The sequence below is a fragment of the Dryobates pubescens genome, chromosome 30 (genome assembly GCF_014839835.1).
Source record: "Dryobates pubescens isolate bDryPub1 chromosome 30, bDryPub1.pri, whole genome shotgun sequence".
NCBI lineage: Eukaryota > Metazoa > Chordata > Aves > Piciformes > Picidae > Dryobates > Dryobates pubescens.
Window position 1 is genome coordinate 4,439,129 of NC_071641.1, and position 27,747 is coordinate 4,466,875.

The following is a 27,747-nucleotide window of genomic DNA, read 5'->3' on the forward strand; positions in this document are numbered from 1 at the left end:
CATCTAAAATGACCTTAAATTTTGAAGGCAGCTCCAGAAGGGTCAGCTTGGTTTTCTCGTAGCTGCAGCGTTTCTGTGGCATTATAAGGTGTATTAAATAAATACATGTTAATACCTGACAGCAGGAACGCCATTTGCCAGTAACTTGTTTATTTTTATTACAGTTTCCTTTTTGAAACACAAAGCTTTTTGTCTGGAGCAGTTTGATTTATTGGACTGTCAAGTTTAGTTACTTCTTGTATCGGTATTAGTTTCACCTCTCTAATCTGTTCAGGGGGCCACTGAAATCCATTATTGAAGTTGGGAGTTAACAGGTAATTTGTCCTGTATAACCCCCAGTTTTAGCCTAAAAGGGGAATAGAAATTTGCACAGCAAAATAACACAATTTAATTTTTTTCTGTAGTGTTCATTTCCCCTGTGTATTGGTTAAATTCTTTTTTTTTTAATGTCTGGCTCCCAAAGCCTTCTGAACACAGCATTAAAAATGATACACATTAGTTTCAGTGTAAAACAGCACAAACATTCTGAGCTCTAGGCTTATCTTGAGATAAGCTTCTTTCTTTCTGTAATAGGTGGTCCATTGTGTCTTCTAAACATCAAGAAACCACACTGTGGCTGCACATAGAAACTTGCTGGATGTGGTGCTCTTTCTCAGCTGCAGACCACATTCAAAGACCACCTTGATGAATTCAATACCAGAAGAAAATGGAGGGGGGGTGGAAAGTAGGTGTTAACTTTTGCTAGGAGCTGATCTAATGGCTCTTGGTTCAGATGGTTTAGGTGACCTTGGGGACAGAGCTAAGGGAATCAAGGTGGGCTTCAGAAGCCTAATTGCTATTGGATGAGGCTCTTGGAGACAATCAAAGGTAACTGAGAAAGCCTGGGGCTTTAGTTGGTCTCACCTGACCCCTGCTCCGGTTTGACCTGGATGTCAGGTGTTCCTGGGCTTATTTTAAGCACTGATTCTTTTTTTTTCCCTTTGGTCCATCCTAAGTCTGTATAGCTGAGGTTCAAAAAGTGTATTTGCGACAGTCTTTATGTGGGTAAGTTATACGTAGCCAAAGAGGGTGAAACTAACTTTTTTTTTTTTTGAAGGATTTACCTGGATCCTAGTGGTCTTCTCTTCTCCCTTTCCCATTCCTAGTGAGAATTATCTTGTCCTACACCTGAAACGGGGATCATTTTGCTTTTGAAATGTTTGGGAGACTTTCTGGAGCATTCATTCCTGCGCTGTAGGAACTGCTCAACCAAGTTGTTGAGCTTGGCTGTATATTTTTTGCCTTTGGAGTTGTTCAGGCATCTCAGGGCAGTTTTTATCCCCTTGAAAGCATCTGGCAGAGAGAGAGGAAGGGTCCCTGTGGGCAGAACAGCTCTGACTAATTCTGCCCAAAGGCATGGGGATCTGCCCTGAGAACTTCAGCTGTGGATTAGTCCTCCTTCTGTGGCAGCTGTATTGACTGTATGGGAAATGGAGCCTTAACTAGTTTAGTGTCAGTGAGCCAGAAATTAGAGTGGAAATGCATTTTAACTTTAGCACAACCTTCCCATGGAAAAAGGAGAAGAAAAATAAAATTGAGTGTATTGGTAGGGTTTTTTGTTTTGGTTTCTTTCTTTCATGGAGTTTAAGGTCACTCACCTTGGGCCACTGGTAGATTTTAATGATTGCTGGCAAGTTGTCTGGATGTTTTCTGGCTTCCTCATCAGAGAGCTACTTGGCATCGGTCCTCCCAGACATCTGCTAGCTCTTGTGCAGAGTGAAGAGACTCTATCCCACTGCTTGCGTGGGCATGTGGAATTGGGTCACTGCTGAGGGATTCACCGTGACTTGAAGGCGTAAACAACAATACTGACTGTGGCATGGTACATAGGAAGCTTTAAAAAGAAAAGTCTGTTGTTCCTGCTGGCCCAGCCTGGTCAGTCTGTCTTGCCTCTATTTTTTTGTTGATGTGGGCTGGGGTTGTTTTTGGTTTGCCTTTTTATTTTGGTGTGTGTGTGAAAGAAAACTTTGGGTTCAGTGAAGCAACTTGCATAAAATATTGAGCTTGGGGGGTGTGTGGAAAAACTGAGAAGAGTAATGCACCAAATTATCTGTTACTTGAAGGGCTTTTGCTTTAAAATGTATTTTCATTTTAGTTGGATCATGCTTATGAAAGCTAATTACTTTTCAGACTTTATGAAAACAAAGGAGAAGCAGACTTCAGGGAGTCTCTGCTGCAGCTCTTTAAATCCATCAATGAGATGATGAGCAGCGTCTCTGATCAAACTGTCATAGTGAAGGTATGTGCTTTACAGGTCTCCATCTTGGCTTGGCATTTGCATCCTAAACCAATTAGCTGATGAAGTATATGCTTATGTTTGTCCCTAGAAGCACATTTTTACCTCACACATGGCTGATACTCAGTGCTTCTATTGAAGGGTTTGTGACTGTATAAAGAATGTGCTTTGATTTAATGAGTTCCTAAGAATATTATAAAGATAATATATGTATTATAAATAGTATCTGTAACTGCATTACAAATGTAAAGAACTTCAATGTATTATCTTAAGCCCCAGTACACATTTTTAATGGAAAACTAATGGTGAGTCAGAGTGTAAGCTCCACCCCACACTCCTCTCTTATCCCTTTAAAATGGTAGTGCTGTCTGGCTCATGGAATTGGGAATATGGTCTCCAGCCTGAGCAGAAACGTTGAACTATAGGGATGGTAGATTTGTGTACCTGGGGTAGTCTGAGGTCCTTGTGCCAGCACTGGACTTGTGTTCTTTTGGAGAATCTCTTTCACTGTGCAAAAATACAGACTGTCATAGAGATGTGTTTGATAAGCTACAGCTTGAAGTTGTCAGTGTGGTTCCCAATAGATTTATGAAAGGATGAAACTCTTTCAGCTGAATCAGCTGAAACAATAATCAAAAAGGGGATGAGAATTAGGGTTGAATTTTGGGACAGTTGGACAGTAGAAGTCTTCTGACTCAGATGTGTGGTGGTTGTGTACTAAGAGGAACTTTTTAGAGCAACTGGGAGGCCAAGACAACATGAATGCACTGTGTCAGTGTAAGAGATTCCTCTTGGAGGAAGATGGGAAGTCAGAGGCCTGGTCCTTTGTCACTTAGTGAGGCAGGTTTTAGGTTATCAATACCATGCTGATCATGCAGCACATATAGGTAGTGGGGATGAAGCTGCTGAGTTTGAATATTTTAGGTGGAGAGACTGAGTCTGTACCATCTGATGATAAACTAGGGATGGGATATGACATGCTTCAGAAAGCTGTATTTTCATTTCACTGACAGAGCATCTTTCCTGAGTGGAAATGGGTAAGTTTCAGCTCTGCTGTCTGGTACTTCACAAACAGCATGCTTTTAGATTACAAAGATTGAATGTAAGATTTGTCTGAGACTTGTTTGAGGCCGACTTCAGGAAGGCAGATGAATGTGTTTTTGTTGGTGTTGTTGGTTGGTGGTTTTGTTTGTTTGTTTGAACAGTTCATGCCTTGGCAAAAATAATAAATATTTGCAAAACCAGATGTGGTCAGCTTGACATGCAGGAAAAGAAACATCACAGTAAAGCCTTGAGAGATCCTGCTGCACCAACGTCTGTCCTGGTCTGTGTTTCACAGTCAAATCTTTGCAAATTTGCTGAGCACATCTACTTTGACAAGGGCAGTGAAGCTGGTGAAGGGTCTGGAGAACAGCTCTTGTGAGGAGTGGCTGAGGAAACTGAGGCTGTTTAAGTTGGAGAAAAGGAGGCTCAGAGCGGACCTTCTCGCTCTCTACAACTCTCCTAAAGGAGGTTGGAGCAAGGTGAGAGCTGGTCTCTTCTCCCTAGCAATAAGTGATAAAATAAGAGGAAATTGGCCTGAGGTCACACCAGGGGAGGTTTAGCTTGGACATTAGAGGAAAATTCTTCACTGAAAAGGTTTTTAACCTTTGGAATAGGTTCCCCAGGGAGACGGTTGAATCCCTGTCCCAGGGGGCGTTTAAAAGCTGCAGAGATGTGGTGCTGAGGGACATGGTTTAACACCAGCCTTGGCAGGGTTAGAGAGTGGTTGGACCTGATAATTCTACAGTTTTTTCCAACCAAAAAGATGGGGTATTATGGTAGATGAAGTGTTGGCAGATGTGCCAGTGTGGAGTTGTCAGAGAAGTGTGCTTGTGGATGCCTTTCAGAAGCCTTGACAACATATCATTCATTATTCATTGATTTTTGTCTCCTTTGGACTCTAATTACCTAGCTCTTAGAACACATAATTGTTAGTATTGGCTTTTTACAGCTTGTCAGATTGCTTTTATTATGTTCAAATATTCACTGATGCACTGCAGCTTTTCCAGTCACTAGAAATGTGGTTTATTCTCTTACAGAGAACAAAATTATGGAATGTAGATGTGTGGGGTGTTTTTTCTGAGAGAGAGAGAGTATGGCTTCTGTGAATCTTACCTTAGAAAGCTATTTGAGACATGGGAGGATGGCAGTAACCATGTAAAATGGACATGACATTAAAAGTTTCATTCACTGTTTTTCAGTGATCTGGAGTTGGTAGTTAAGTACATTGGTAGTAATAAGGAATGCTAGAAGGACCTCAAAAAATGAGGGGGCTAAAGTGTGAGCTACTAAGTAGGTAAATATGGGACAGCACATCTTCAGTGTGGCTTTTCAGTACTTAGAGGAGTCTGTAAGAAAGATGGGGACAGACTTTTTAGAAGGACCTCTTGTGACAGGATAAGGGATGATGGATTTAAACGAAAAGAGGGAGACTTAGACTGGAGAGAGGAAGAAGTACTTTTGTTTCTTTTTTTTGCAATGACAGTGGTGAGACACTGGCCCAGATTGCCCAGAGGAAGTGGTAGGTGCCCCAACCCTAGCAACATTCTAGAGCAGGTTGTTTGGGACTCATAGCATCCTGCTCTAGTTGCAAATGTCCCTGTTGACTGCAGGGGGATTAGGCTAGATGACCTCGAAAGTTTCCTTCCAGCCCAAACCAGTCTGATTCTATGATCTCAGCAAGAGTAAATTAATAACTATATGATGCTGTACTTGAAGAGCTGCAGCATGAGGAAGTTACCCTGGGTTCATAACTGACAGATCTTTGGGGTCATCCATTCCATGAGCAGCAGCTGGTGAAGAAACAAGGAGGTGTTGGATATCAGCCAGAGGGTTAATGAGAACAAGGCAGGGCTGTCACTTTGTTAGTCTTGGTACATCCAAATCTTACATGCCAGGTGCTGGTCTGGTCTCTGTACCTCAGACAAGAGTTACAGAGGTTTGGAGGACCAAGACTGGGAATGGTGCACCTTCCTGGTGGGTGAACAGTCTGTAAAACTCTACTGCACCAAATCCCACAGTACAACAAGTAAGGTGTAAACTGACATCAGTAAGAGAGAAATTTGAAACCACTACAAGAGAACACTTTCATTTCTGAGGTTTGCTGTCAGTAGGGGCTGTGGAGGCAGGCAATGTCAGCAGGCCCCGAGAGAGGCTGTGTGCGCGTACAGACCAGAGGTCCTTGGAAGTTCTGAAAGGATGGATGGAAATGCAGCCTTTGAAGATTGCTGGGAGTGGACTACAGCCACCATCGATGGCATCTCCTTTGGGAGACCATGCAGGGCTACACAGTGTTTCTTTAGCTGTTGAATACTCTGAAGTTCTCTACAAAACTGATGAAGGATAAGCAGATGAGTTGCCAAGTTGTGCAGTTAACCGCTACAGCTAGATCTGGTCTTCTCTGGCCTTCTAAACTTTCTGATGTATTTCAGACTTTTAAAAAACCCTGTTTTTAGTGTGTACTGGGGAAACTAAATAAGTGTATACAAAATAATTCTGTTTGGGCAGATAAGAAGTAGAGAAGACCGACACTGGAAATTAAGGTGCTTCACAGAGACAGATCCTTAATTCACACATTTGAATATTTCTATTCCTCCTTGAAAAATTTGTCTTGATAGCGTATCAACGTGAAGCAGAACTGCCACTGCAGAGTTGTTCTGAAATGTTCACAACTTTCCTCTTTGGGCTGGTTCTGCTCAATACTTTTTTTTTTGCTTTTCTTGAAGGCTGCCTTCAAGCTGACTGTGCAGGGGAAAATGAATGACTGCAGCCTTATGTTCTTTGCAACAATTACTCTTTATCTAGTCAAATATTTATGTCCTTGGGGAAGCTGATGATCTGTTTCTGACTCTGGTTCAGGTCTTCAGTTACTTAATATTTTGCATTTAAATTGCCCTGTGGTTTTTTAGGTGTTTTTTAAGGTTTTGGGTACATCTGCAAAAAGAAGTTTCCTCAAAAGAAAACTGAAATGTACAAGGATCCAAAGTGGTAGAGCACGAAGAAGCTGAATTTGTACCTCTTTCAGTGTTATGGGTATTCATAATTTCTTAGGATAAGGGAGAATTTGTGTGTGTGTCTGCTTTGCAAACCTGATTCAGTTCCAGCCTTTAAGGAAACAGAATGAAGAGTATTTTCTGTGGAGGACGTGTTAAAAATGGCACTTTACCTTACTTGCAGGATTTACAATTGTATGCAGCATTGATTCAATTGTTCTCAGCTCTTGAAAGGAAAGAGGAAAAAAAATCCCCAAGCTAACAAAAACCCCATCTACCAAGTCCTCTGCTGCGCCTAAACCAAGCTTTGCCTTACTGAAGAGGCTTTGAGTCACAGTCTCATAGCTGGGAAGGACACAGGTTTTTCCAGGAAGCCTTGTCTTAACCTGGAGTTTAGCGAAAAGCATGTCTCTGTCGGTTCTCTGTGTGGTCTTGGTTTGAGGAGGGGAGGCTCTGGAGGTAGCCCCAGTGCTGGCTTTGGCTTGTTGCCTGCTGTGCTGGTGCAACTGATGGTCACTTGGTAGCTGAAGACCTGGTTACCTCATCCTTAGGATGTGTATTTCTGTGCCTGACTGTATATCTATGGAAAAAGGTGGTGTCTTTTCAGTGTAAGACCTATTTCTTTTTGTGTGCTTTTGGTATTGCAAAATAATAATTTAGAACCATTAAAAGGTTGTTTTAGGTTTGAGTTCTAGTGCTTCAGCTACATATTTTTACAATTAATAGGTAAAAGTCCACATATTCTTGCAATACCATTTGAGGATTTATACCTGTTGGTGGACTCGGATGATGCAATCAATACATTAAGCTGCAAGAATGAATGAACTCCATGAATAAATGAATGAAATCTTAAGCAGTAAAGGGCAGCAATAGTCATTTCCATAGGTTTGAAATGGAGTAGCTGATATAGTATAAATTAGTGCTCAAAATAACAGAGTTTGTTCTTCTGTTTCAGTTAAATAGGGTTATGTGGGAGGGTGTGTGTGTGTGTGTGTGTGAATCAGTGTTAACTGCAGCAGAGACAGTCAGAGCCCACCTTTTACACTTGATATTTTTAAGGTGTCCAAACTGGAGAGGGAAATTCAAACAGTGATTTGAGCTGATAAATGTTTTGGCCACCCTCTTACTAACAGATCTTTCTTGCAGAGTGGTGAGCTGTAATATTAGTTTGAGAGCTAGAGAGCTTAAACTTTGTTTTTCAATTATGAGTTTGAATTTGAGGATGACTTGATGAAATGGGGTGTGCAGCATTCGCTGTGTGCATGTATTTTTAATGGTTGCAAGTGCAGTCAGCTTCCCTGCTTTTCTTCTTATTTTCTGCTAATTGGTGCATGATAATTATTTCCTTAACCATTTTTTTTTCTCCTCCCTTTCTCCTGTTGAAGCATGAGCTCAGCTGAAGCCTAGAGTGATGTTTCAAGTTTAGATAAAAATGCAAATGTTCCCTGGTAATTTATTCCTGCATCTCTTTGAAACAAGGGCAGTTGAGCAGCTGCATGGAATTGATGAGGACTGTCTGATTTGGGCTGTGTTTGTGTGAGGGAGCTGAACTCTTCTCAGCAGGGTTCTTGCAGTTTGCTCTCGCGCTTGCCGCTCTGCGTGACTTTGTGCCGCCGTTCAGGATGACTGGGAAGAGACAAGGCTGGTAGCAGAGCTTGTTCTCTGTGCTTTAAATGATCTTGATAAAGTAGGCGTGTGTAGGAAATTATCCTGTAATGTGACCGCAGAGAGCCGGGCTGGAAGATAACAGTTCACTAATGCAAATTCTCTTGTGTCTGTGGTTTTTTAATAATCCTTGTCACTTGTAACACATGATGCGTATTTCTCAGTAGCCATACCATAATTTGTCCTACTCCAATATTAAAGAATTTATTGCCAAAGCCGCAGAAAAGTATTTAAATGACGACAGGGAGCTACATTACAAGCTGCTGAGGTACCTGGGAAGAAAACAAAAGACACTGCAGGGCTTTTTCAACAGGTTAAATACTTAATAACCATCATTTAGAATTAGTTGACTAATAAAATTCAACTGTGGGCTGGGATTTCTGTGGCTCTTGGAGTCTTGGAGAGGAGGAGACTCAGGGGTGACCTTACTGCTCTCTACAACTACCTGAAGGGGGGTTGTAGTGAGGCGGAGGTTGGTCTCTTCTCCCAGGCAACCAGTACCAGAACAAGAGGGCGCAGTCTCAGGCTGTGTCAGGGGAGGTTTAGGCTGGAGGTTAGGAGGAAGTTTTACACAGAGAGAGTGATTGCCCATTGGAATGGGCTGCCCGAGGAGGTGGTGGGGTCGCTGTCGCTGGGGGTGTTCAGGGCGAGGCTTGACAGGATGCTTGGTTGCATGGTTTAGTTGATTAGGTGGTGTTGGATGATAGGTTGGACATGATGATCTTGAAGGTCTCTTCCAACCTGGTTTATTCTATTCTATGCTGTGTGGGAAAATCATAGCATCCTTGCGTGGTGGGGGTTAGGAGGGACTTCTGGAGATCATCTAGTGCAACCTCACTGCTAAAGCAGGGTCACCCACAGCTGGTTCCCCAGAATCACCATGTCCAGGCAGGTTTGGAATCTCTCCAGAGAAGGAGACTTCACAGCCTCTCTGGGCAGCCTGCTCCAGGGCTCTGGCACCCTCACAGTGAAAAAGTTTTCACTCGTGTTCAAATGGAACCTCTTGTGTTCTGGTTTGTTCCCATTGCCAGTTGTCTTGTCATTGGGCACCATAGAAGAGAGTCTGGCCCCATCTTTTTGCCCCCTACCTTTTAGCTGTTGATCAGCATTAAGATCACTTTTCAGTCTTCTCTTCTCCAGGCTAAATGCCCCTAAAGTCTCTCAGCCTTTCCCCCTCACAGAGATGGTCTAAGTTCCCTCATACTTGTAGCCTACTCTTCCTTGTAATTCCCTGTCCCTCTTGAACTGCGAAGCCCAGATTTGGACCCAATACTGCAGATGTGGCCTCAGATGTGTAGTTAAACTGCCAACAGACACAATAATCTCTAGGAGACCCAGTTTAGTTGTGATCATGCTTTGTGCTATTTTGCACTCAATTTTGTGCCAGAGGCGCTGTTTTAGTTGTGATTTGGAACAAAAGACTGCTGTGAACTGGGTCAGTTAAAAAACAGTGTGGAGGTGTTCCTGGAAGTGGTTTCATCCAGCTGCTGACTGGATGTAATTTGCTTGGGTTGATGTGTTTAATAGAACCCCATCCAGGACAGTACTAGTGTAGAAGGTGTGTGCTTTATGTTGAGTGACGCACGATGAAAACTTAATCGCTGACATCGTGTGCAGATTGAGTCAGATAAAAGTAATATATTGCTTTGTCAAAGAAAATAATTCATAGGAATACACTACTTTTGAGTCTAGGTGTGTTGTCTGAAATGAGTGACTTCAGAAAATGACATATTTAAGTACTTTTTGCTTTTAGTGAGTACAAAAGAACTTGAATCCCAGACAATCTGTAGTATACTCTTCAGAATACATTTAGTATGAAACGTTGCTTAGTCAATTTAATGACAACCTTAAATTAGTATTGCTGCTCTCTTAAACAGCTGCTGCAGAGAAACTTGACATTCCTCGTTAGCATAAACCCAGGAATGGGATAAAAATTAGACTACTTTTGTTTCAGGATGGCTTTGCTCTGCCCTGTGCTGCTTTGTTTTCATTTCCCAGTGACCAGTGTTATTTTCACAGTAGTAATTTCTGGTTTGTATTAACAAAGAGATTGCTCAATATTATCAACTATGTAGTGAAATAATAAAACTTCCATTGTTTGCTATCCAAAATTATACCAGAAGTGACTTTAAGCTCCTTAGCAAGGCTGTCCTGCCTTATTCTGTGCTTTCAAATGGCCAAGAACTGTTTGTGCAGACAGTTTGTCCTCTACTGAGAGGCAAAAGGATGCTTTAGTGCAATACAGTGCCACAGTTCTAGTTCTTGTTTAGTGTAGTTTTGTGTTAAGATATGAAGGGATTACCTCAAGTGTGGGAAAACAAAATTTTTGTGTTAAGTGAGTGTAACTTTTCTTCTCCAAGCCTTCAGATGTACTAACAGCTACCAGATGTGATGAAGTATTGGAGATGGTTACAAGCAGTGCAGCATGACTTTCTGGCCTTGAGAGAACATATTTAAGATACTTCCCCAAATGGCATATGAAATATGCTGTATTTGTACTTAAATGCTTCTTAAACGTGCTTCTGAATATAGAATCATAGAATTGCTAGGGTTGGAAGGGACCTCAAGGATCATCTAGTTCCAACCCCCCTGCCATGGGCAGGGACACCTCACACTAGATCAGATTGCCCAGAGCCACATCCAGCCTAGCCTTAAAAACCACCAGGGATGGGGCCTCCACCACTTCCCTGGGCAGCCTGTTCCAGCATCTTACCACCCTCATGGTGAAGAACTTTTTCCTAATATCCAATCTGAATCTACCCATTTCTATTTTATTTCCATTCCCCCTAGTCCTATCACTCCCTGACACCCTAAAAAGTCCCTCCCCAGCTTTCTTGTAGGTCTCCTTAAGATACTGGAAGGCCACAATAAGGTCTTCTCAGAGCCTTCTCTTCTCCAGACAGAATAGCCCCACCTCCTTCAGTCTGTCTTCATAGGATAGGTGCTCCAGCCCTCTAATCATCCTCGTGGCCCTTCTGTGGACACCTTCCAGCACCTCCAGCTCCTTCTTGTAATAGGGGCTCTAGAACTGGACACAGTACTCCAGGTGGGGTCTCACCAGAGTGGAGTAGAGGGGGAGAATCACCTCCCTTGACCTGCTGGCTATGCTTCTCTTGATGCAGCCCAGGATGTGATTGGCTTTCTGGGCTGCACGTGCACACTGCTGGCTCATGTTGAGCTTCTCATCCCCCAGCACCCCCAGGTCTTTTTCTTTAGGGCTGCTCTCAAGCCAGTCACTGCCCAGCCTGTATTGGTGCCTGGGATCGCCCTGACCCAAATGCAGGACCTTGCATTTCGTCTTGTTGAACTTCATGAGGTTGGCTTGTGCCCACCTCTCCAGCCTGTCAAGGTCCCTCTGGATGGCCCTCCCTCCAGTGTGTCTGCTGCACCACACAGCTATGTGTACTGCTGTCTACTGATGTTATTCCTGACTTGCTATTTATGAAATTGTAGAACTGTTGTGGTAGGAGAAGACCTCTGAAGTCACTGAGTCCACAATTAGTAACGTAGCACTGCCAGATCACCACTAAACCATGGCCCTCAGCAGCACATCTACATGGTTTTTAAATCCCTTCAGGGATGGCGACTCCTCCACTGCCCTGGGCAGCCTGTTCCAGGGTTTGACAGCCCTTCTGGGGAAGAATTTCTTCATAATATGCAACCTAAATTGCTCCCTGCACAACTCAAGGCCGTTTCCTCTTGTCCTATCACTTGCTATTTGAGAAAGGAAACTGACTCCCCTCTCACTACAACCTCATTCCCTCAGCTGCTCCTCATAAAACTTGTTTTCCAGACTGTTCACAATCTTCATTGCTCTTCTCTGGACCTGCTCCAGTACCCCAATTTCCATCTTGCAGTGAGGGGCCCAAAACTGAACCCATTATCTATTGTGATCGGTGGGTTTGGAGATCTTCTTTGTTGTTCCAAAAAAAAATAAACAAAGCTTACTCTTTTACACAGACTACATATGCAAGTCTCAAAATGCTTGAGCAAAATTTTTTTGGGGGGGGTTGAGGGTTTTGTTTTCCCCCAGAAAAATTGCAGAAAATCATTTTCAGAATGAAGAGACTGCTGGCAGTGCTTTCCAAATGTCTGGCTTAAGCTAAATTTTTTTAGCTGTAGAAACTCCTTGAACCTTTAAATTTGAGGAACATACTAGTTTTACTCTTGGTAGATCCCATTCTTTACCCATTCCTGTCTGGAAATGACAGGCAAGAAAGTGCCATGGGAACGTGGGTCCAGCAGTGGACCCTTCATTGATGTTCAGAGGAATGGCCACTAGAAATAACACTTCTACTATATTTGGTCTTGCTTGTTCTGGCTGCCTTATGATGTCTGAAGATTTTTCTCCCCCCACCCCAGCTTACCTTCTGGTACAAGCCATCACTGACTTTGTTTCTTCAACATGAGTTAAAACGCAGCTGTATTCACCTGTTGGCTCTGAAGAAGCATAGGAAAATACAATTAGCTGTTAAATCATTATAGGCACATCAATGAATTGATCTTACAGGTTGCAAAGGATGGCTGCTCTAGACAGGTGCTTCTGACGATTTAAGGAGTAAGTGGCAATTATTCTGTGGCACCATCAACCCTAGGAATTTTGTCCTCTGTATTGGCTGTGCAGAGAACTGTGACCATCAGCTATTGCTGATTTCATTCTATTTAAGGCAAGAGCTTTGACTTTTCTGGACCTTATTATTTTCACTTAATGAGTTTTATTTCTTGGCATACTTAATTGCCTTTTTCAGAGTTTAGAAGGGTATCTGTGCAGCTCTACAGTCATTGACTCTGCAGTTCAGAGGGTTGTATTGGCAGCTGGTTCATGTCTTGAGTGTCAATTAATGGCTTTTGTCATATCTCTGTGCCTTGGCTGTGGTGTAGTATTTTTCATGTATAAATAGAACAGAATATTCAGAAGGGATAAATGAATATGTGTTTCTGGAAGTAAACAGCTGTGTGCTTGATGTGGTAGGAAGAGGGAGAAGGGATGGGACATAGCATGGAAAGGTACTTGGAGTTAGTTTACAGGCTGCTGTGCACATGTTGACATCATACTGATCTGTGACTTGCATGTAGATCATATCCCTAGGTAAACAAATATACAGGTTGTCAGTTAAATTTCCAATAATATCCTGAAGGTACAAGGGAGTTTAACTCAGTAACAGGGAAAAGGTTGTAGAATTGCAGAATGATTTGGGCTGGAGGAAACCTTAGATCAACTACTTACAACCTCCCCTGCCTTGGGTGGGGACACCTCCTTCTGATTGGGTTGCTCAGGGCCCCATCCAACCTGGCTTGGAACAAAATTCCAGGCTTGGAGTCTCCCCAGCCTGTTCCAGTATCTCACCATCTTCATGGTGAAGAGTGTCTTTCTAATGTTTAATCTAAATTTAGCTTCTTCCAGTTTGAAGCTGTCTCTACATATAGGTTGGATGTTAGGAAAAAGTTCTATACAGAAAGAGTGATTGCCCATTGGAATGGGCTGCCTGGGGAGGTGGTGGAGTCGCCGTCACTAGAGGTTTTCAGGAGAAGACTTGATGGGGTGCTTGGTGCCATGGGCTAGTTGTTTAGGTGGTGTTGGATTGGTTGATGGGTTGGATGCGATGATCTTGAAGGTCTCTTCCAACCTGGTTTATTCTATGTATGTATTCTATGTACATGCTTTTGTATTCTATGTATATGCTTTTGTATAAAGTGTCTCTCTAGCTCTCCTGATCTTTCAAATACTGAAAGGCTTGTAAAAGATCTTCCTGGGCCCTTTTCTAGTATCAGGAACCCCCAACTTTCTGTCCGTATTCATAGGAGAGATGCTCCAGCTCTCTGATCATCTTCATGGCTTCTCTGAACTTGCTCTGACAGTTCTATGTCCTCCTTGTGTTGAGGATTCCAGAGCCATTATTCATCTCTGTTATTCATATGATGCATTGTCTTGTTTTTAGTTTCTCTCCTTTTTGTTCTTCCCCTCTTGCTTGTTTCTTTGTGTGCTTTGTTTCACTTAAAATGAATGATTCTGTAACTTGATAAGGGTAGTAATAATTTGTCACTTGTTTTCTGTGGAGAAACCCCTTTGGGCAGGAAAATCTTACTTTATTTTTGTTGTTGGTGGTGTTTTTGCAGCCCAGCTTGAAACTGTGTGTGCCTGACTAAATGTGTAAGCCTGGAAATTCCAGCTTTGTGTGTGTATCTAATAGGATCACATGGCAGTTACTGCAAAAACCTGTTTGATTAGAAATGAAAGAATTCAGATTCCTCATTGCTGCACTTTATTTAATATTGTTTTGCATTTTCAAGTGTCTTAGGCATCACTGTTAATTGAAATTAAGATTTTGAGGTAGTTGCCTCAAATGAGGCAGAAATGAGGAATATGAGGCTTTGTCCAGTGATGCTCAAGAGTGGAAAGTAATTTGGTTTTGGGTTTGGTTTTTTTTTTCCTATTGGAAGAAATGAAAACAGATTGTTTGTTTGTGGTTTTTTTTTTTTCCTGATGCTAACAAAAATGTCTTAGGCTTTCATATATCTGCTGAATTTAATATTCCTCAGTTACGTACTCTAGTATCCTGGGAATAACCGTCATTGCATTTGTGCTGCTGCTAACAAAAGACCCTTCAGCTGCAGTTTCTAACAGAGTAAAATCTCCAGTGAGAGCTGCTCTTTTACAAGTTGATATCCACAAAAAGTTATTGTAGTAGATGCTTGAGTTACACAGATCCAGATTTAATCACAGGGCTGCAGAGCCCTACTTTTGTGCGCATACTCTGTCGTATAGTTGAGTCTGAGATAGGAAACAGACTTCTACCAACTTCTTAAAATTTAATAATACTAAACTTTAATTGGTTTGTCCATAAAGTGGAATCCAAGTTGCTGATAATTAAATCATAGAATGGCTTAGATTGGAAGGGACCTCAGAGGTCATCCTGCCATGAGTTAAGGATGCCTTTCAAGTCAAGTTGGTTGCACAAGGCCTTATCCAACCATCCCCCTTCTCCTATTGCTAGAGACTGTTAGGAAAAGTCCACCTCCAGCCTTCCTGCAGGTTCCCTTCAGGTACTGCAAGGCAGCTATCAGGTACTGGAAGTCAGGCTACAAGATCCCTCCCAGAGTTTTGTCTTCTCCAGACTGAAAACCCCCAGCTCTTGCAGCTGATGGTGCTCCAGCCCTTGGATCATCTTTGTGGTCCTCCTCTGGGCTCACTCCGACAGTTCTGTCCGTTGTAACTACAGGCTTTAAGTGGATGCTGTAAATAGTTTTACCTGATAGTACTTCGTTTAAAGTGTTAATTTTAATGATTTTTGCCGGCACAGTGGTGAATTTTAATTCATGATATAAAATGCAAGCTCCTTTTTTAGCACATGTTGCTAAACATTTATTGCTGCATGCATTTGAATGATAAGCAAATAAAAACACAGCAATGGCTGCGGTTTATAACTGGTCATTAGAGTCCTCATCCATCAAAATGCTTAAGCATGTGCATAATGGGTCTATTTGCATAATTACAGTTATGAGCTTGATTTCTGAGCGTTTAAGTAGTCCTTTAAGCATACGTGGAAATGTTTGATCAAGCTCGATGGTTTTAAATGGACTATGACTGAAAATGGGTAGGCTGGAATTCTTGGCTAACTTCATGCTGGGGTTTTTGCACTTCTAAAAGTGGTCAGCAGGCACTGACAAACTTCTCTCACTGGCTACTTGGTGTTATCCATATAACTACAGAATTGTTTCAGTTGGAAAACACCTCTAAGACCAACTGTCAATTCAGCACCACAATGGCTATTAAACCATATCCCCAAGTGCCATGTCTGTGTTTTTTAAACACCTCCTGGGTTGATGACTCCATTGCCTTCCTGGACAGCCTGTTCCACTGTCTGACCACTCTTTCAGTGAAGGAAATTGTTCCTGGGCAGCTTGTTTCACTCTTTCAGTGAAGAAATTTCCCCAAATATCCATCCTAAATCTCTTATTGTTAGAATTTCAGGCCATTTCCTCTTGTTCTTTCACTTGATAGAAAGAAGGGAGAAGAAACTGATCTTCTCCTCACTACAGCCTCTTTCTTTGTGACTGTATTCAAACAAGTGATCTCCTGCATTCAAGAATGGTGGAATTTGATTTAAAATTATTAGGGCTGCTTCAAAAACAGTGTAGTTTGAGAAGGGTTTTATCTGTAGCTGTGAGGCAGTGTTCCTTAAGTCTCTTTCCCTGTGGCTCTTCTTACCATTGATTACCACTAAGTAGAATTTTTCTCTCTTCAGTTCTCTGGTTGTGGTGTTGTGCAGTATAATCATTGGTCAGATCACAGACTTCATAAAAGTGTAAAGCCTATGAGGCATCACTGAGAAGAGCCTGACTCCATCCTGCCATCACAGGAACAACCACATTAATATTTATAAACATGAATGAGGTCGTACCTCAGTCTTCTCCAAACTAAAGAGACCCAGCTCCTTCAGCTTTTACTCATAAGAGAGATGTTCCACTCCCTTCAGCATCTTTGCAGCTCTGCACTGGACTCTATTGAGTAGTAGAGGGAAAGTTAATTTCAAACCACTCTAGCATGGCTGATGGTGTAACACAGGATGTGGCAAAGTTAGATAATGGTTGGACTCTTCCCTTAATGGTCTTTTACAACCCAGTTGCTTCTATGATTTTGTGAAGAGGATGAGGAGAAGGTGCTTCTCCAGCTCTGCAGAAGATGGGGATAAAGTGATTAGAGGAACATAATTGTTTGTTGTGTACCAATACACTAGAGTTTCTACAGTGTGTTGGAAGGAGCTTATAAGTCTCTAATTACAGTGTGAGTTGTCAGTGTTCCCAGCTTACTACTGTTTCATGCATTTTTCTTCTGTCAAATCTATAAAATTTTCCTTCTTACTGAGTTTCAGTTCAGGTAATTTGCTCCCAAAAGAACATACTAAGAGCTGATGTCACAGGGAACAGTTACTCACGTGATTCTCTTTTCTTACAGTATTTGCACCTCCACAGACATGAATTTAACTCTTGCTTATTTGTTGTTTTTATCTTTTTAGGGGGCAGCACTTAAATACTTGCCAGCTATTGTCAATGATGTGAAATTAGTATTTGATCCAAAGGAACTGAGGTGAGTAAGAGTTAATGAAATGTGTAGTGTCACCTTGATCTATATGTATACACATACACACATTAAAAAATACAGATGCAGAGGTAATGCAATATGATCACTTGACTTGTTTTACCGCTGGTTTTATTACTATTCTTCTCCTTGCAAATATTTTTAAGGCTACACAAATGTCCTGTTGTGTAAATACCATGTATGCCATTGAGGTTTGGTAGGTGTCTTGACAAACTTTTGCAGGCTTGTTGAGTACAAGTGTGTAACGAGAGAGCAGGCATTTTCAGTCAGGCAACTCTTAAGCTATCACCTTTGATACTTCACTCTTTAAAGACTAAATTTAGTGTAAATATTATTTCTGATTTTGTTCAGTGAACCCTGTTGTTGGATTGGATGCTTCAGTAGCTCATAACACAGGAATGTTGGCAGCAAACAGAGCGATAGGAAGATATTTTAGAACAAAAAACCCCAGAGAAATCAAGACCGGTATTTCAGGAGAACTTTTAAGGAGAAAACAATCAATTTCTTTCTCAGTGCTAATACAAGGTGTTTAAATGTAAATAAAACCCCTAATTGGGTTGCACAAACCCTTTAGTATATTGTCTGTTTCCAATTCTATGTTCTGCTCTGTCAAAATGGGGGGGAGGGGGGGGAAGGGCAAGCAGAAATGAAATGGGTAAGTGTAATCTTAGTCTACTCTTCTAGTGGTTTGGCAGTGCTGAGTTGATGTTTGGTCTTAAAGATCTCAAAGGCTTTTTTCAACCAAAATGATTGTATGATGCTATACTGTAAGGTTTTGGTTTTGTTGTTGGTGTTGTGTTTTTTTTTACACATCCACCTATGTTCCTATGGGCCTAGGCAATATATCTTTGTAGAGTTTCTGTCTTAAGTCATAAATTTAACATGCTAAAAGAGCAAAAGTACTGGGGAAAATGCCTCAAATGAAACATGCCCATAATTGGCCTGGTTTACCCCAAACAGCTTTTCTGCCACAAAATGAGGTTGACTAATACTTAGAAGCTAAAGCTTATATAGGAAAGCCAAAAAACCCACAAGATTTTTAGGAAGTGATGAAAATGATTTTAAAAAGTCTTTTAAAGAAATCTTATGTGGGACCTGAACTGATATGTTATGGTACCTTAATTCTAAAATGTTTGTGCTTCAGGTCTTGGGAGTGTTTTTCTTTTGTTAGTGAAAGCTGAATTAAAAGAGAATTACCACTTTTTTTAAGTTTAGACTTATGTGATCATGGATTATTCCTTGAATAGAATAGACCAGGTTGGAAGAGACCTTCAGGATCACTGCGTCCAACCTATCAACCAATCCAACCCACCTAAACAACTAAGCCATGGCACCAAGCACCCCATCCAGTCTCCTCCTGAACACCTCGAGTGATGGCGACTCCACCACCTCCCCAGGCAGCCCATTCCAATGGGCAATCACTCTCTCTGTATAGAACTTCTTCCTAACATCCAGCCTAAACCTCCCCTGGTGCAGCCTGAGACTGTGTCCTCTTGTTCTGGTACTGGCTGCCTGGGAGAAGAGACCAACATCTGCCTGTCTACAACCTCCCTTCAGGTAGTTGGAGAGAGCAATAAGGTCACCCCTGAGTCTCCTCTTCTCCAGGCTAAGCAGCCCCAGCTCCCTCAGCCTCTCCTCATAGGGCTTGTGTTCCACGCCCCTCACCAACTTCATTGCCCTTCTCTGGACACGCTCCAGCAAGTCAACATCTTTCCTAAACTGGACACAGTACTCAAGGTGTGGCCTAACCAGTGCAGCGTACAGGGGGAGAATGACCTCCCTGCTCCTGCTGGCCACACTGTTCCTGATGCAGGCCAGGATACCACTGGCCATTGGAATGTGCTGCCTAGGGAGGTGGTGGAGTCACCCTCCCTGGAGGTGTTCAAAGGAGGATTGGATGTGGCACTTGAAGCCATGGTTTAGTTAGTCATGAGGTGTTGGGTGATAGGTTGGACTGGATGATCTCTGAGGTCTTTTCCAACCTTATTGATTCTATGATGATTGAAGTAAAGAGGTAACTGCACAGACAAAGCATAGGTGAAACGTGGGGAAAGAGTGTAAAAACTGAGATTAAAAAAAAAGGCAAAAGAAAAGTAGGCAGATGTATTAAAGACAATTCAGATTTCCCTGAAATTTCTGTTTAATTCTTTTTTTTTTTGTCATCCAAAAAAGTAATCTTTTCCAATAGTGTGGAGTTGTTTATCTTGTGTAGTGTTATTGGATGGTTTCTGCATGTTTTGGAGAGAGATTAATGTGCTTTTATTTCCTCCTTTGTGCATAGCAAACTCTTCACTGAGTTCATCCTGAATGTCCCTATGAGCCGGCTCACTATCCAGAAGCTGTACTGCTTGATAGAGATAGTTCACAGTGACCTCTTCACACAGCATGGTAAGCAGGATCTTTGCAAGCACTATATTGTCACATTTGCCGTCTCCAGATCACAGAATTACAGAAGGTTTTGGGTTGGAAGGGACCTTAAAGATGACCTACTTTCAACTCCCGTGCCATGGGCAGGGACATTCTCCACTAAACCAGGCTGCTAAAGGTCTCATTCAGCCTGGCCTCAAACACCTCCAGGGAGGGGGCATCCACAGCTTCCCTGGGCAATCTCTTCCAGTGTTTCCCCACCTTCACTGTAAAGATCTCTGCTAGTGCAAGGTTTGTCCTTGCTGCTTAATTAAGATTGTTCCTCTTAGAAGGAAATGCTAATTGACACCTAGGGGTTATAGATCAGACAGAAGTGAACTCAAACTTGTAATTTTGAATTTAAAAGGGCACTAAGCATCCCATGTTTCTGGCCTGTGTTATAACTTTAACTATGATATGTTTTTATCAGAAACTATTATTTCAGATGTAGTGTGCAGTGAAGTTCTGTGGAAAAAAATAGAAGGTTTTGATGTCCTTTCTTTCCAAAGCATCACTTTCCTACTTTAAGCTATTCCTAGCTGAAGGAAAACACCACATAAACCTTTTAGAGTGTGCTTTTCATCCCTGCTTTATTTTCTCTTTTTACATTATTGAGGCAGTGAAAGGTGAGTTCAAGCACTTGTCTTAGAGATTTCTTCATTTGAGGAGGAACATTTTATTCTTTTTCCAGATGATCACAGGTTAAACTAACCTAAGCTAACTGTTTATGTGCTGTAAGGAGAAGTTAATGAGGGAGCAAATAGGCAATGGTTCAATAATAAAGGAAATTTGTGAGAATTCTTGTGTCAGGTCAAAAATGTCAGGACCATGTGATGCAAGGTGCAAAGTTCCAATTTAAAAAATACTCCTGGTGGGTTGGCTTTGTGCTGGCAGGTCTGACTAGAACCAGATAAGACATTACCTCATCTGGTGTAAGTTGTTTCTTCCAGTTGGCAAACGAGTAGAAAGCTAAGATAATTTATGCTGCAATCTGTTATGCTCCTTGATGTCACAAATCTGTGTGTTTGTGCCTGGTGGGCTATTGCATAGGCCTGGTATTGACAACTGTGGAATTACCTACTGCTCCTCTTTTTACTTCTTTCCACTTGAAGTCTTCTTTCTAGTTTTGCAGAAGTAGTGGTGAAGAATGACATTCAAAGAACAAGCTTTGTTTTGGTGGCACACTGATAGGCTGAATTTGCAGTAAGGTTTTTCTCTTGGTCTTGGTATGTAACAAGTGCCTGTAAAACTGTTTGCTCTCATGAAGTTCAGTAAGGACAAGTTTCCCTCGTCTGGGGAGGAATAGCACCAGGCACCAGTACAGATGAAGGTTTGTCCTGCTGCAAAGCAGCTCCAAGGAAGTCTTTGGAGTCCTAGTGGACAGTCAATTATCTATGGGACAGCAATGTGCCCTTGTGGCCAAGAGGGCCAATGGCATCCCAGGGTGTATTAAGAAAAGTGTGTTTGGCAGGTCTAGGGAGGTTCTCCTCTCCCTCTATTCTGCCCTGGTGAGACCACATCTGGAATACTGTATCATGTTTTGGGCTTCCCGATTCAAGAGACAGGAATCTGCTGGAGAGAGTCTAACAGAGGCTATGAGGATGATTACTGCACTCTCCTATGAAGACAGACAGACACCTGGGACTGTTTAGTGTTGAGGAGGCTGAGAGGGGACCTTATTAATGCCTATGAATATCTGAGGGGTGGGTGTTGAGATGAAGCTGCTAGCCTCTTTTTGGTGGTGCCCAGTAATAAGAAAAGGGACAGTGGGTACAACCTAGAACGCAAGAAGTTCCATCTCAACATGAGGAGAAACTTCTTTATAGTGAGGGTGGCAGAGCACTACTACAGGCTACTCAGAGAGGTTGTGGAGTCTCCTGCTCTGAGGAATTTCAAGACCCATTTGGATGTATTCTTGTGTGGCCTGCCCTAGGTGACCCTGCTTTGGCAGGAGGGTTGGACTTGATGATCTCTAGAGTTCCTTTCCAGCCCCTGACATTCTGTGATTCTACATGATACATGTCAAGTACAAGTTTAAACCTGAGACTTAGGGAAGGGGAAGAAGGGGTGTAATGAGAAATAAGGATGGGAAGATAGAAATCCTGAAGACTCAGAATCTTTCAAGAGAGAGAGGGAGGTTTTCCATGAAGAAGTTTTCAGTGCAGTTACAGTCTCACTAAAGCAACAAGGCATAGCACAGGCTGTAAATTTCCTTCCTGCAGTTATGGATGGTGATGAAGTAAGAATGAAGTTCTGAAAAACAGAGTCTACCAGCCATGTCACCATGCACTGCACCAGCAAGCCCAAATGCAGTTCAGCTTCATCTTCACTTTCGACACCTTCGGACATTATTCAGCCCTTATGAGCCACATCAGATACTTCTAATCTGAATTGCAGGGTTTGTAAGAATAAAAAGGAGTGCAGGTGTTGCTGATTGGGACTTTGGTAAAATGACACTAGTCTCTCTGAGATAATGTCCATATTTATTTGAGACAAGAACATTAATGTATGTTACACCTTGCTTTCATGTATAAGTATTGCACCTTTCTTTCATTCTCAGCTTGCTATGCAGTAATCTTTCCTTCTGTCTGCTTTAGGTTGGAAGGTGAACTCTGTCTTTAGTACAGAAGTTGGTAATAGATTAATATTTGACTGTCTTGGCTAGGATGAAATTGAGATATCTCAGAGGAACCAAGTAATTATGTCTATGAAAAGCCCTCCTTAGGAAAGGTTACAGGACCACATTGCATATTTACCTTCTTAACCTTTGGTTTCCCTTATTGAACCAATTTCATTTTCAGAGGAGGAAAAAGAAACTGGTAGGTAGCTGGTTTGTTTTTCAAACCTAACTCTCAAACTCGGCTGTTTGAGTTGTAGCAAATGATGTAGTCCAACGTTACTGAGCGCCTGAGTAATGTAAGTGAGCCTGGTTTAATGGCTGGGTCATTAATCTGAACTCACTTGGTCCAGTTTTGTTGACAGTACAGCTCTACTTAATGGCTTTTGGATCTTATCAGGAGGCTGCTAAGCAGGGGTTTTCTTGTCACTGTCTGTTAAGGTCGTCTAAGTAATGTTCTTCAGTTGAGTTGCAAAGGAGATTCAAGGCAGGTGTACTGCTTGTGCTGCCTGACTTGGTGTGGGGCACAGTCTGAGCATGTGGGAACTGCAGGAAAGCAGCTCTGTGGAAAAGGATGTGGGAATTCTGGTGGACAAGTTCACCAGGAACCAGCAATATGTACTTGGGGCCAGGAGGGCTGATCTTCTGAGGTGCATTATGATGAATGGAGGATCTCCTCCCAATCCATTTTGCCTTAGTGAGGCCACATCTGGAGTATTGTGTCCAGTTCTGGGCTCCCCCGTTCAGGAAACTACTGGAGTGAGTCCAGTGGAGCCCATAAAGATGCTGAAGTATCTCTGGGAAGAGGAAAGGATGAAAGACCTTGGGGCTGTTTAGCCTGGAGAGGAGCAGACTGAGAAAGGACTTTATCAATGCTGATCAATAGCTAAAGGGAGGGGGAGCAAGAGGATGTGGCCAGACTCTTTTCAGTGGTGCCCAGTGACAAAACAAAGGGCAATAGATACAAGTTGGAACCAGGAGGTTTCATCTGAGCATGAGGAAAAACATGAACATAAAGATGGAGCCCTAGAACAGGCTGCTCAGAGAAGGCTGTAGAGTCCCCTTCTGTGGAGAGATTCCAAGCCCACCTGGCTACTGTGATCCTGGGCAACCTGCTGTGTGTGACCCTGCTTTAGCAGGGCAGTTGGACTGGATGATCTCCTTCCAACCCCTGCCACGTTGGGATTGTGACACGTTTTGCCCCAGCACGTCTCAGCTGTACTGGAGCTGCGCAGGAGAGGATGGAGCCTGGCACCAAGGAGTACTCCCAGAGCTCAGTGCAGCAGTGGTGGTGCTGTGCTGCCCTCTTCCCTGGGGTTAGGTGACCTCATATCTATGTATTTTCTCTGTGTGTGTGTTGGTAGAGCATTGTCTTAAAAGCTTTGCTTGCTGCTAGTAATTCTCTATAAAGCTTATCTGGAGAGCCAGTTGTGCTGGGAACTTGTCATAACGACTACAGTTCACTTGAAAACAAATTAAACTCCTAGCCACAGCCTTTGTTAAATTTAGATGTTTATTTTTCCCTGGCTCTGTGGGTTCAAGTTCTTATTAGTAAAACGTAGTCTGACTGCCTCTCCTCCTCCTCATCGATTCAATTTTTGACTGATAGGCAATACTTTCATAGAAGTATCCACCTAATCCTGTGTCATATTGCAGAAATGAGATTTTCTTTTCTGAAAGCAATATGCAGGACAGGATTGTGGAATTGATGGTGGGCTGTAAAGCGTACAGAAAATCAAACAGCATTTCATTAGCGTGTTTCTGCTGGAGGAAAATGCTGTAATTCTGTGCTCTGAGGGGTCAAGGAAGATTCATTTGTACCTTCAGAGGAATTAATATTCAAAATATGTGGATTTGCAAAGCTTGAAGGCTTTTTCTGGGGTGAGAGGAGTGGAATAGTTTGCCACAGCGTCGTGTGTGAAGAACGATGTGGAATGATGGATGGTGCAGTGGTCTTCGGGAAATCTGTAGAGCTTGGGCCCTTGGATGAGAATGTGCTATGGTGATGTGGTTGGTATGTGTCTCAAAAAGGATGTAAAATGGAGTTTTTAAATGTGCTCACCAAGCTGGGGGCAGGATCAGGACATGATGATCTTGAAGGTCTCTTCCAACCTGGTTTATTCTATGTATTCTATTCTATGTATTCACTTTTCTGCTCATGTTTGTACTTAGGTTTCTTTCTTAAACTGAAGGTAAGGTTTTCTGCTTTGCAGGATTTGTACTTACTTTGTCAGCTTTCTTCGGCCCCAACAGGAAACCTCTGTTCATTTGTTAGGCTTTGGAGGTTTTGTCCTCACAGTGGGTCATAACTGAGCCTTGGTACCTAAGGGATGAAGAAAAATCAGTGTGTAGCTAGTCAGTCCAAGCAGTGTTAAGGAGTCTCGGTGTGTGTTGTGTCTTTGTACTTGCTGTAGGAATAATAAATAGCTAGGTGACTTCAAGAAGTATATCTTTGCAAGCTGTAGCTATTTACAGGGGCCACCAAGTAGACATCACTGTGTAGGCTAAATCTGTACCAAGATCTTTGTGCCTCTAGTTTCTGTCCTTGAAACAAAAAAATACTCAAGTACCACTTGAAAAGATTTTCCTGTTTATTCCCTGCTAACATGAAGACAGCTATTTCTGCCCATTTTCAGGAGTTATGTTCATTGATCTCATGGCTTGTTTTGCACACTTCCAATTATTCTGGAATTTGCCTTTTGTCTCCTCCACATGTGTTGCCAAAGCCATAATAGATTATTGACACAAATGTGGATTCTCCTCTGGAAGAAAGTAAGGTTCGTCCTTTTTGTTCCATCTTTTTCTCAAGCACAGAAAACAATCCCTAGGATAATGAGGCTCAATTTCTTTTTCTGTTGACACTCTAGACTTCTGTTACACATTGTTTTATTCTTTGTTCCCTGTATTATAGAAGGAAAAACTTCCTGGAAGGTCATTGGGAAGATCATTTGATCATGGCTGCTGCAGAAGCCGCCGTACTTAGCACAGCTATTTCCAAGGGCTCCTTTGAAACAGTAATGATCTCTATCCAACTCTGATCATTGTAGAGAAGAAAATTGTTGGGTGCAAGCCCTTTGTGTAGGGGCTGGATGCTTCTGTGGGGTCTTTGAGCAGCTCAGTGTTCATCTTTGCTATTGGGAAGCAACTTTTAGCATGCAGTACAGCATTTTAAGTTGTCAGTGATGAATATCCTAATTCAGTAAGTTACTTGATTTTTGTGAATTGAATAGAGCCTTAAATGTAGCAATTTAGACAAATCTGTGTACATCTTGCTCAGTAGAGAGGTAAGGATATCAATATGTTCTTACATATGTCATGCATATTTATGCATGTATCTTTGCACATAATTGTTATATATTCATATTTATCTTATATGAAAATAACTAGATATGATAATATAGAGAAGTTGATTTATAAAAGTTGGGTACATTGAAAGTAACCACCAAGTTGAGGCAGATTCTTCTTCTCTTCTCTGCCTCAGCAAGGAGCCACATCACAAGTACTGGGTCCAGTTCTGGGCTCCCCATTTCAGGAGACAAGGAACATCAGGACAGAGTACAGGGGAGGTTATAAAGATGATGAGAGGCTGGAGCATCTCGGTGAGGAGAGACCGAGAGACCTGGACCCCTTGAGCCTGGAAAAAAGCAGACCAAGAGGGGATCTTCTCAGTGCTGATAAATAGCTAAAGGGTGGGACACAAGAGGATGGGGCCTGACTCTTGTCAGTGGTTCCCAAAACCAGGAAAAAGGGATAACAGGTACAAACTGGAACCCAGGAGGTTCCATCTGAGCAGAAGGGAAAACCTATTTGCTGTGAGCTCAGGCTGCTTGTGTTACCACACCAGAGGGCTTGTGGTGTTGTCTTCTCTGGAGAGATTGCACACTGACTTGAACTTTGCGATCCTGGGCAACCTGCTGTGGGGAACCCTGCTTTAGCAGGGGGGTTGGACTAGGCAATCTACAAAAGTCCCTAACTCCCTTCCTGCTGAGATTCTGTGAAATAGCCAAGTCTTCTTACCCCATCACAATCTTTCACATAGAGCTGTTACAGTGCACACAATCTTTTTATTTCTAAGCAGCAAAGTATTGATCAAGACCAACCCTATTTCTCCTCTTCCTTTCACATCCTTCTCCCCTCTAAAAACCTCAACCTCCAAAGCAGAGGCACTGTTTCTTTAGCACCTGAAACAGCTTTGAAGAAGTCTGCTGTAGGAGTACAGTATCATAGAGTTGTTTTGGCTTTGAAAGACCTCTAAGACCGAGTTCAACCATTGACCTAATACCACCATGGCCATTGAAACGTGTCCTGGAGTGCCAAGTCCACACATACCCACATTTCAGGGAAGGTGACTGCCCCACTGTAAAAATACAAATTTTAGTGTCAGTGTGGAACAGCTTTATAACAACCTGTCTCGCTCCAGAGAGGGAAAGAGACTCAGTTCTTTTGAATATTCCTGTGTTAGGAATTTAGAGGCACAGACGAGGCCAAAATATCAACAGCGAGGCTATTTATTAACAGAATAAAGTGGCTGGATCAGAATGAGAGAGAGAGAGAGAGAGAAAGGAGGGAGAGAGAAGAGGAAAGGAATTATATTACCACCCCCCAAGACAGTTTGGGTCTATGGAGGAAGGGTGCTGCCTTGTTGCCTGTGCTGTCTTCTGCTGGAGGAGGCGAGGGAGAGATCCCAAAGTCCAAGTCCTTCTTTGAACAGCTTTTCAGCTCCATGAGATGCAGCAGGTGGAACTTAGGACACAGGGAGAAGGTTCCTCCTGGTCTGCAGCCTCCAGGCTACATGGTGATGTCTTTTCTCCTGTGTCTGTCCTTTTGTCTCCTGGTATTCACTTCGTTTTTCATCTGAGTGGCATTGCCCAGCTCTTTTCCTTCTTTCAAGCCAGTAGTTGCTCAGATCTTTTACACAGTTTTTTTTAGGTATGTGTCCAAGTGGTGAATTCATTATGCTTTCACCATCCTCCCTTTCCAGGGTACCTGATGGGTGGAGATGATCTTGTTAAGACTTATTCCAGAGAGTATAGATAGCAGTGGCATCTGCCCATTATTGCCAGGGCAGCTGCAGTCTGGTGAGCAATCTGTATCCATGGTTGGGGCAGCTGCAGTCCAGTGAGCAATCTTTATCCTTTGTTGGGGCACATCTCAGTTCATGATACAATCACAAGGTGATTTGCATACAGGATTCCTACACATGTTTTCAGCTCTGAATGTCTAAGTATTTTTGAAGCTGAGTAAGTTAAATGTCTTGTTCATACAAAGTTCAGATTTTTGGGTTTATATAAACAGTGATTTATCCACTTTTTTTGTCCCATAGAGTTGTGTGTTCTATTGGTTTGCTTTCCAAATGACTTCCAGATAAAGACCACATGAGCTGTGTAGCTGCTGTGTGCTGAAGTAGTGAGGAAATCCAGTGGTTTCTCCGTTAGGAAATGCAGTCTATTAAGTATCAGCAGACAGCATTTCTCAGTTCTTATTGCACAATTATGACTAAAATGGCAATCTTTGTCTTTATGTTGTGCAGTAGAAGTTAGTAAGCGTAGGTTTCATTGTTTTGGGTGGGTTTTTTTGGGCCATACTAACTAAATGAACCTTAAAATAAATGTGTTTGTCAGTGTCCCTCCAAATGAAATGGTTTTAAATT

At 42.3% G+C, this 27,747-nt stretch overlaps 1 protein-coding gene across 1 annotated transcript in view; it reads left to right on the plus strand.

Moving 5' to 3' along the window:
- Window positions 1-27,747, plus strand: part of DOCK1 (dedicator of cytokinesis 1) — a 347,686-nt gene that overhangs the window by 73,789 nt on the left and 246,150 nt on the right. Inside the window, exons 23-25 of the mRNA XM_054174763.1 lie at window positions 2,170-2,278; window positions 16,992-17,062; window positions 19,356-19,462. Of these exons, the coding sequence (XP_054030738.1) occupies window positions 2,170-2,278; window positions 16,992-17,062; window positions 19,356-19,462 (287 nt within the window). The remainder of the gene's footprint in view (window positions 1-2,169; window positions 2,279-16,991; window positions 17,063-19,355; window positions 19,463-27,747) is intronic.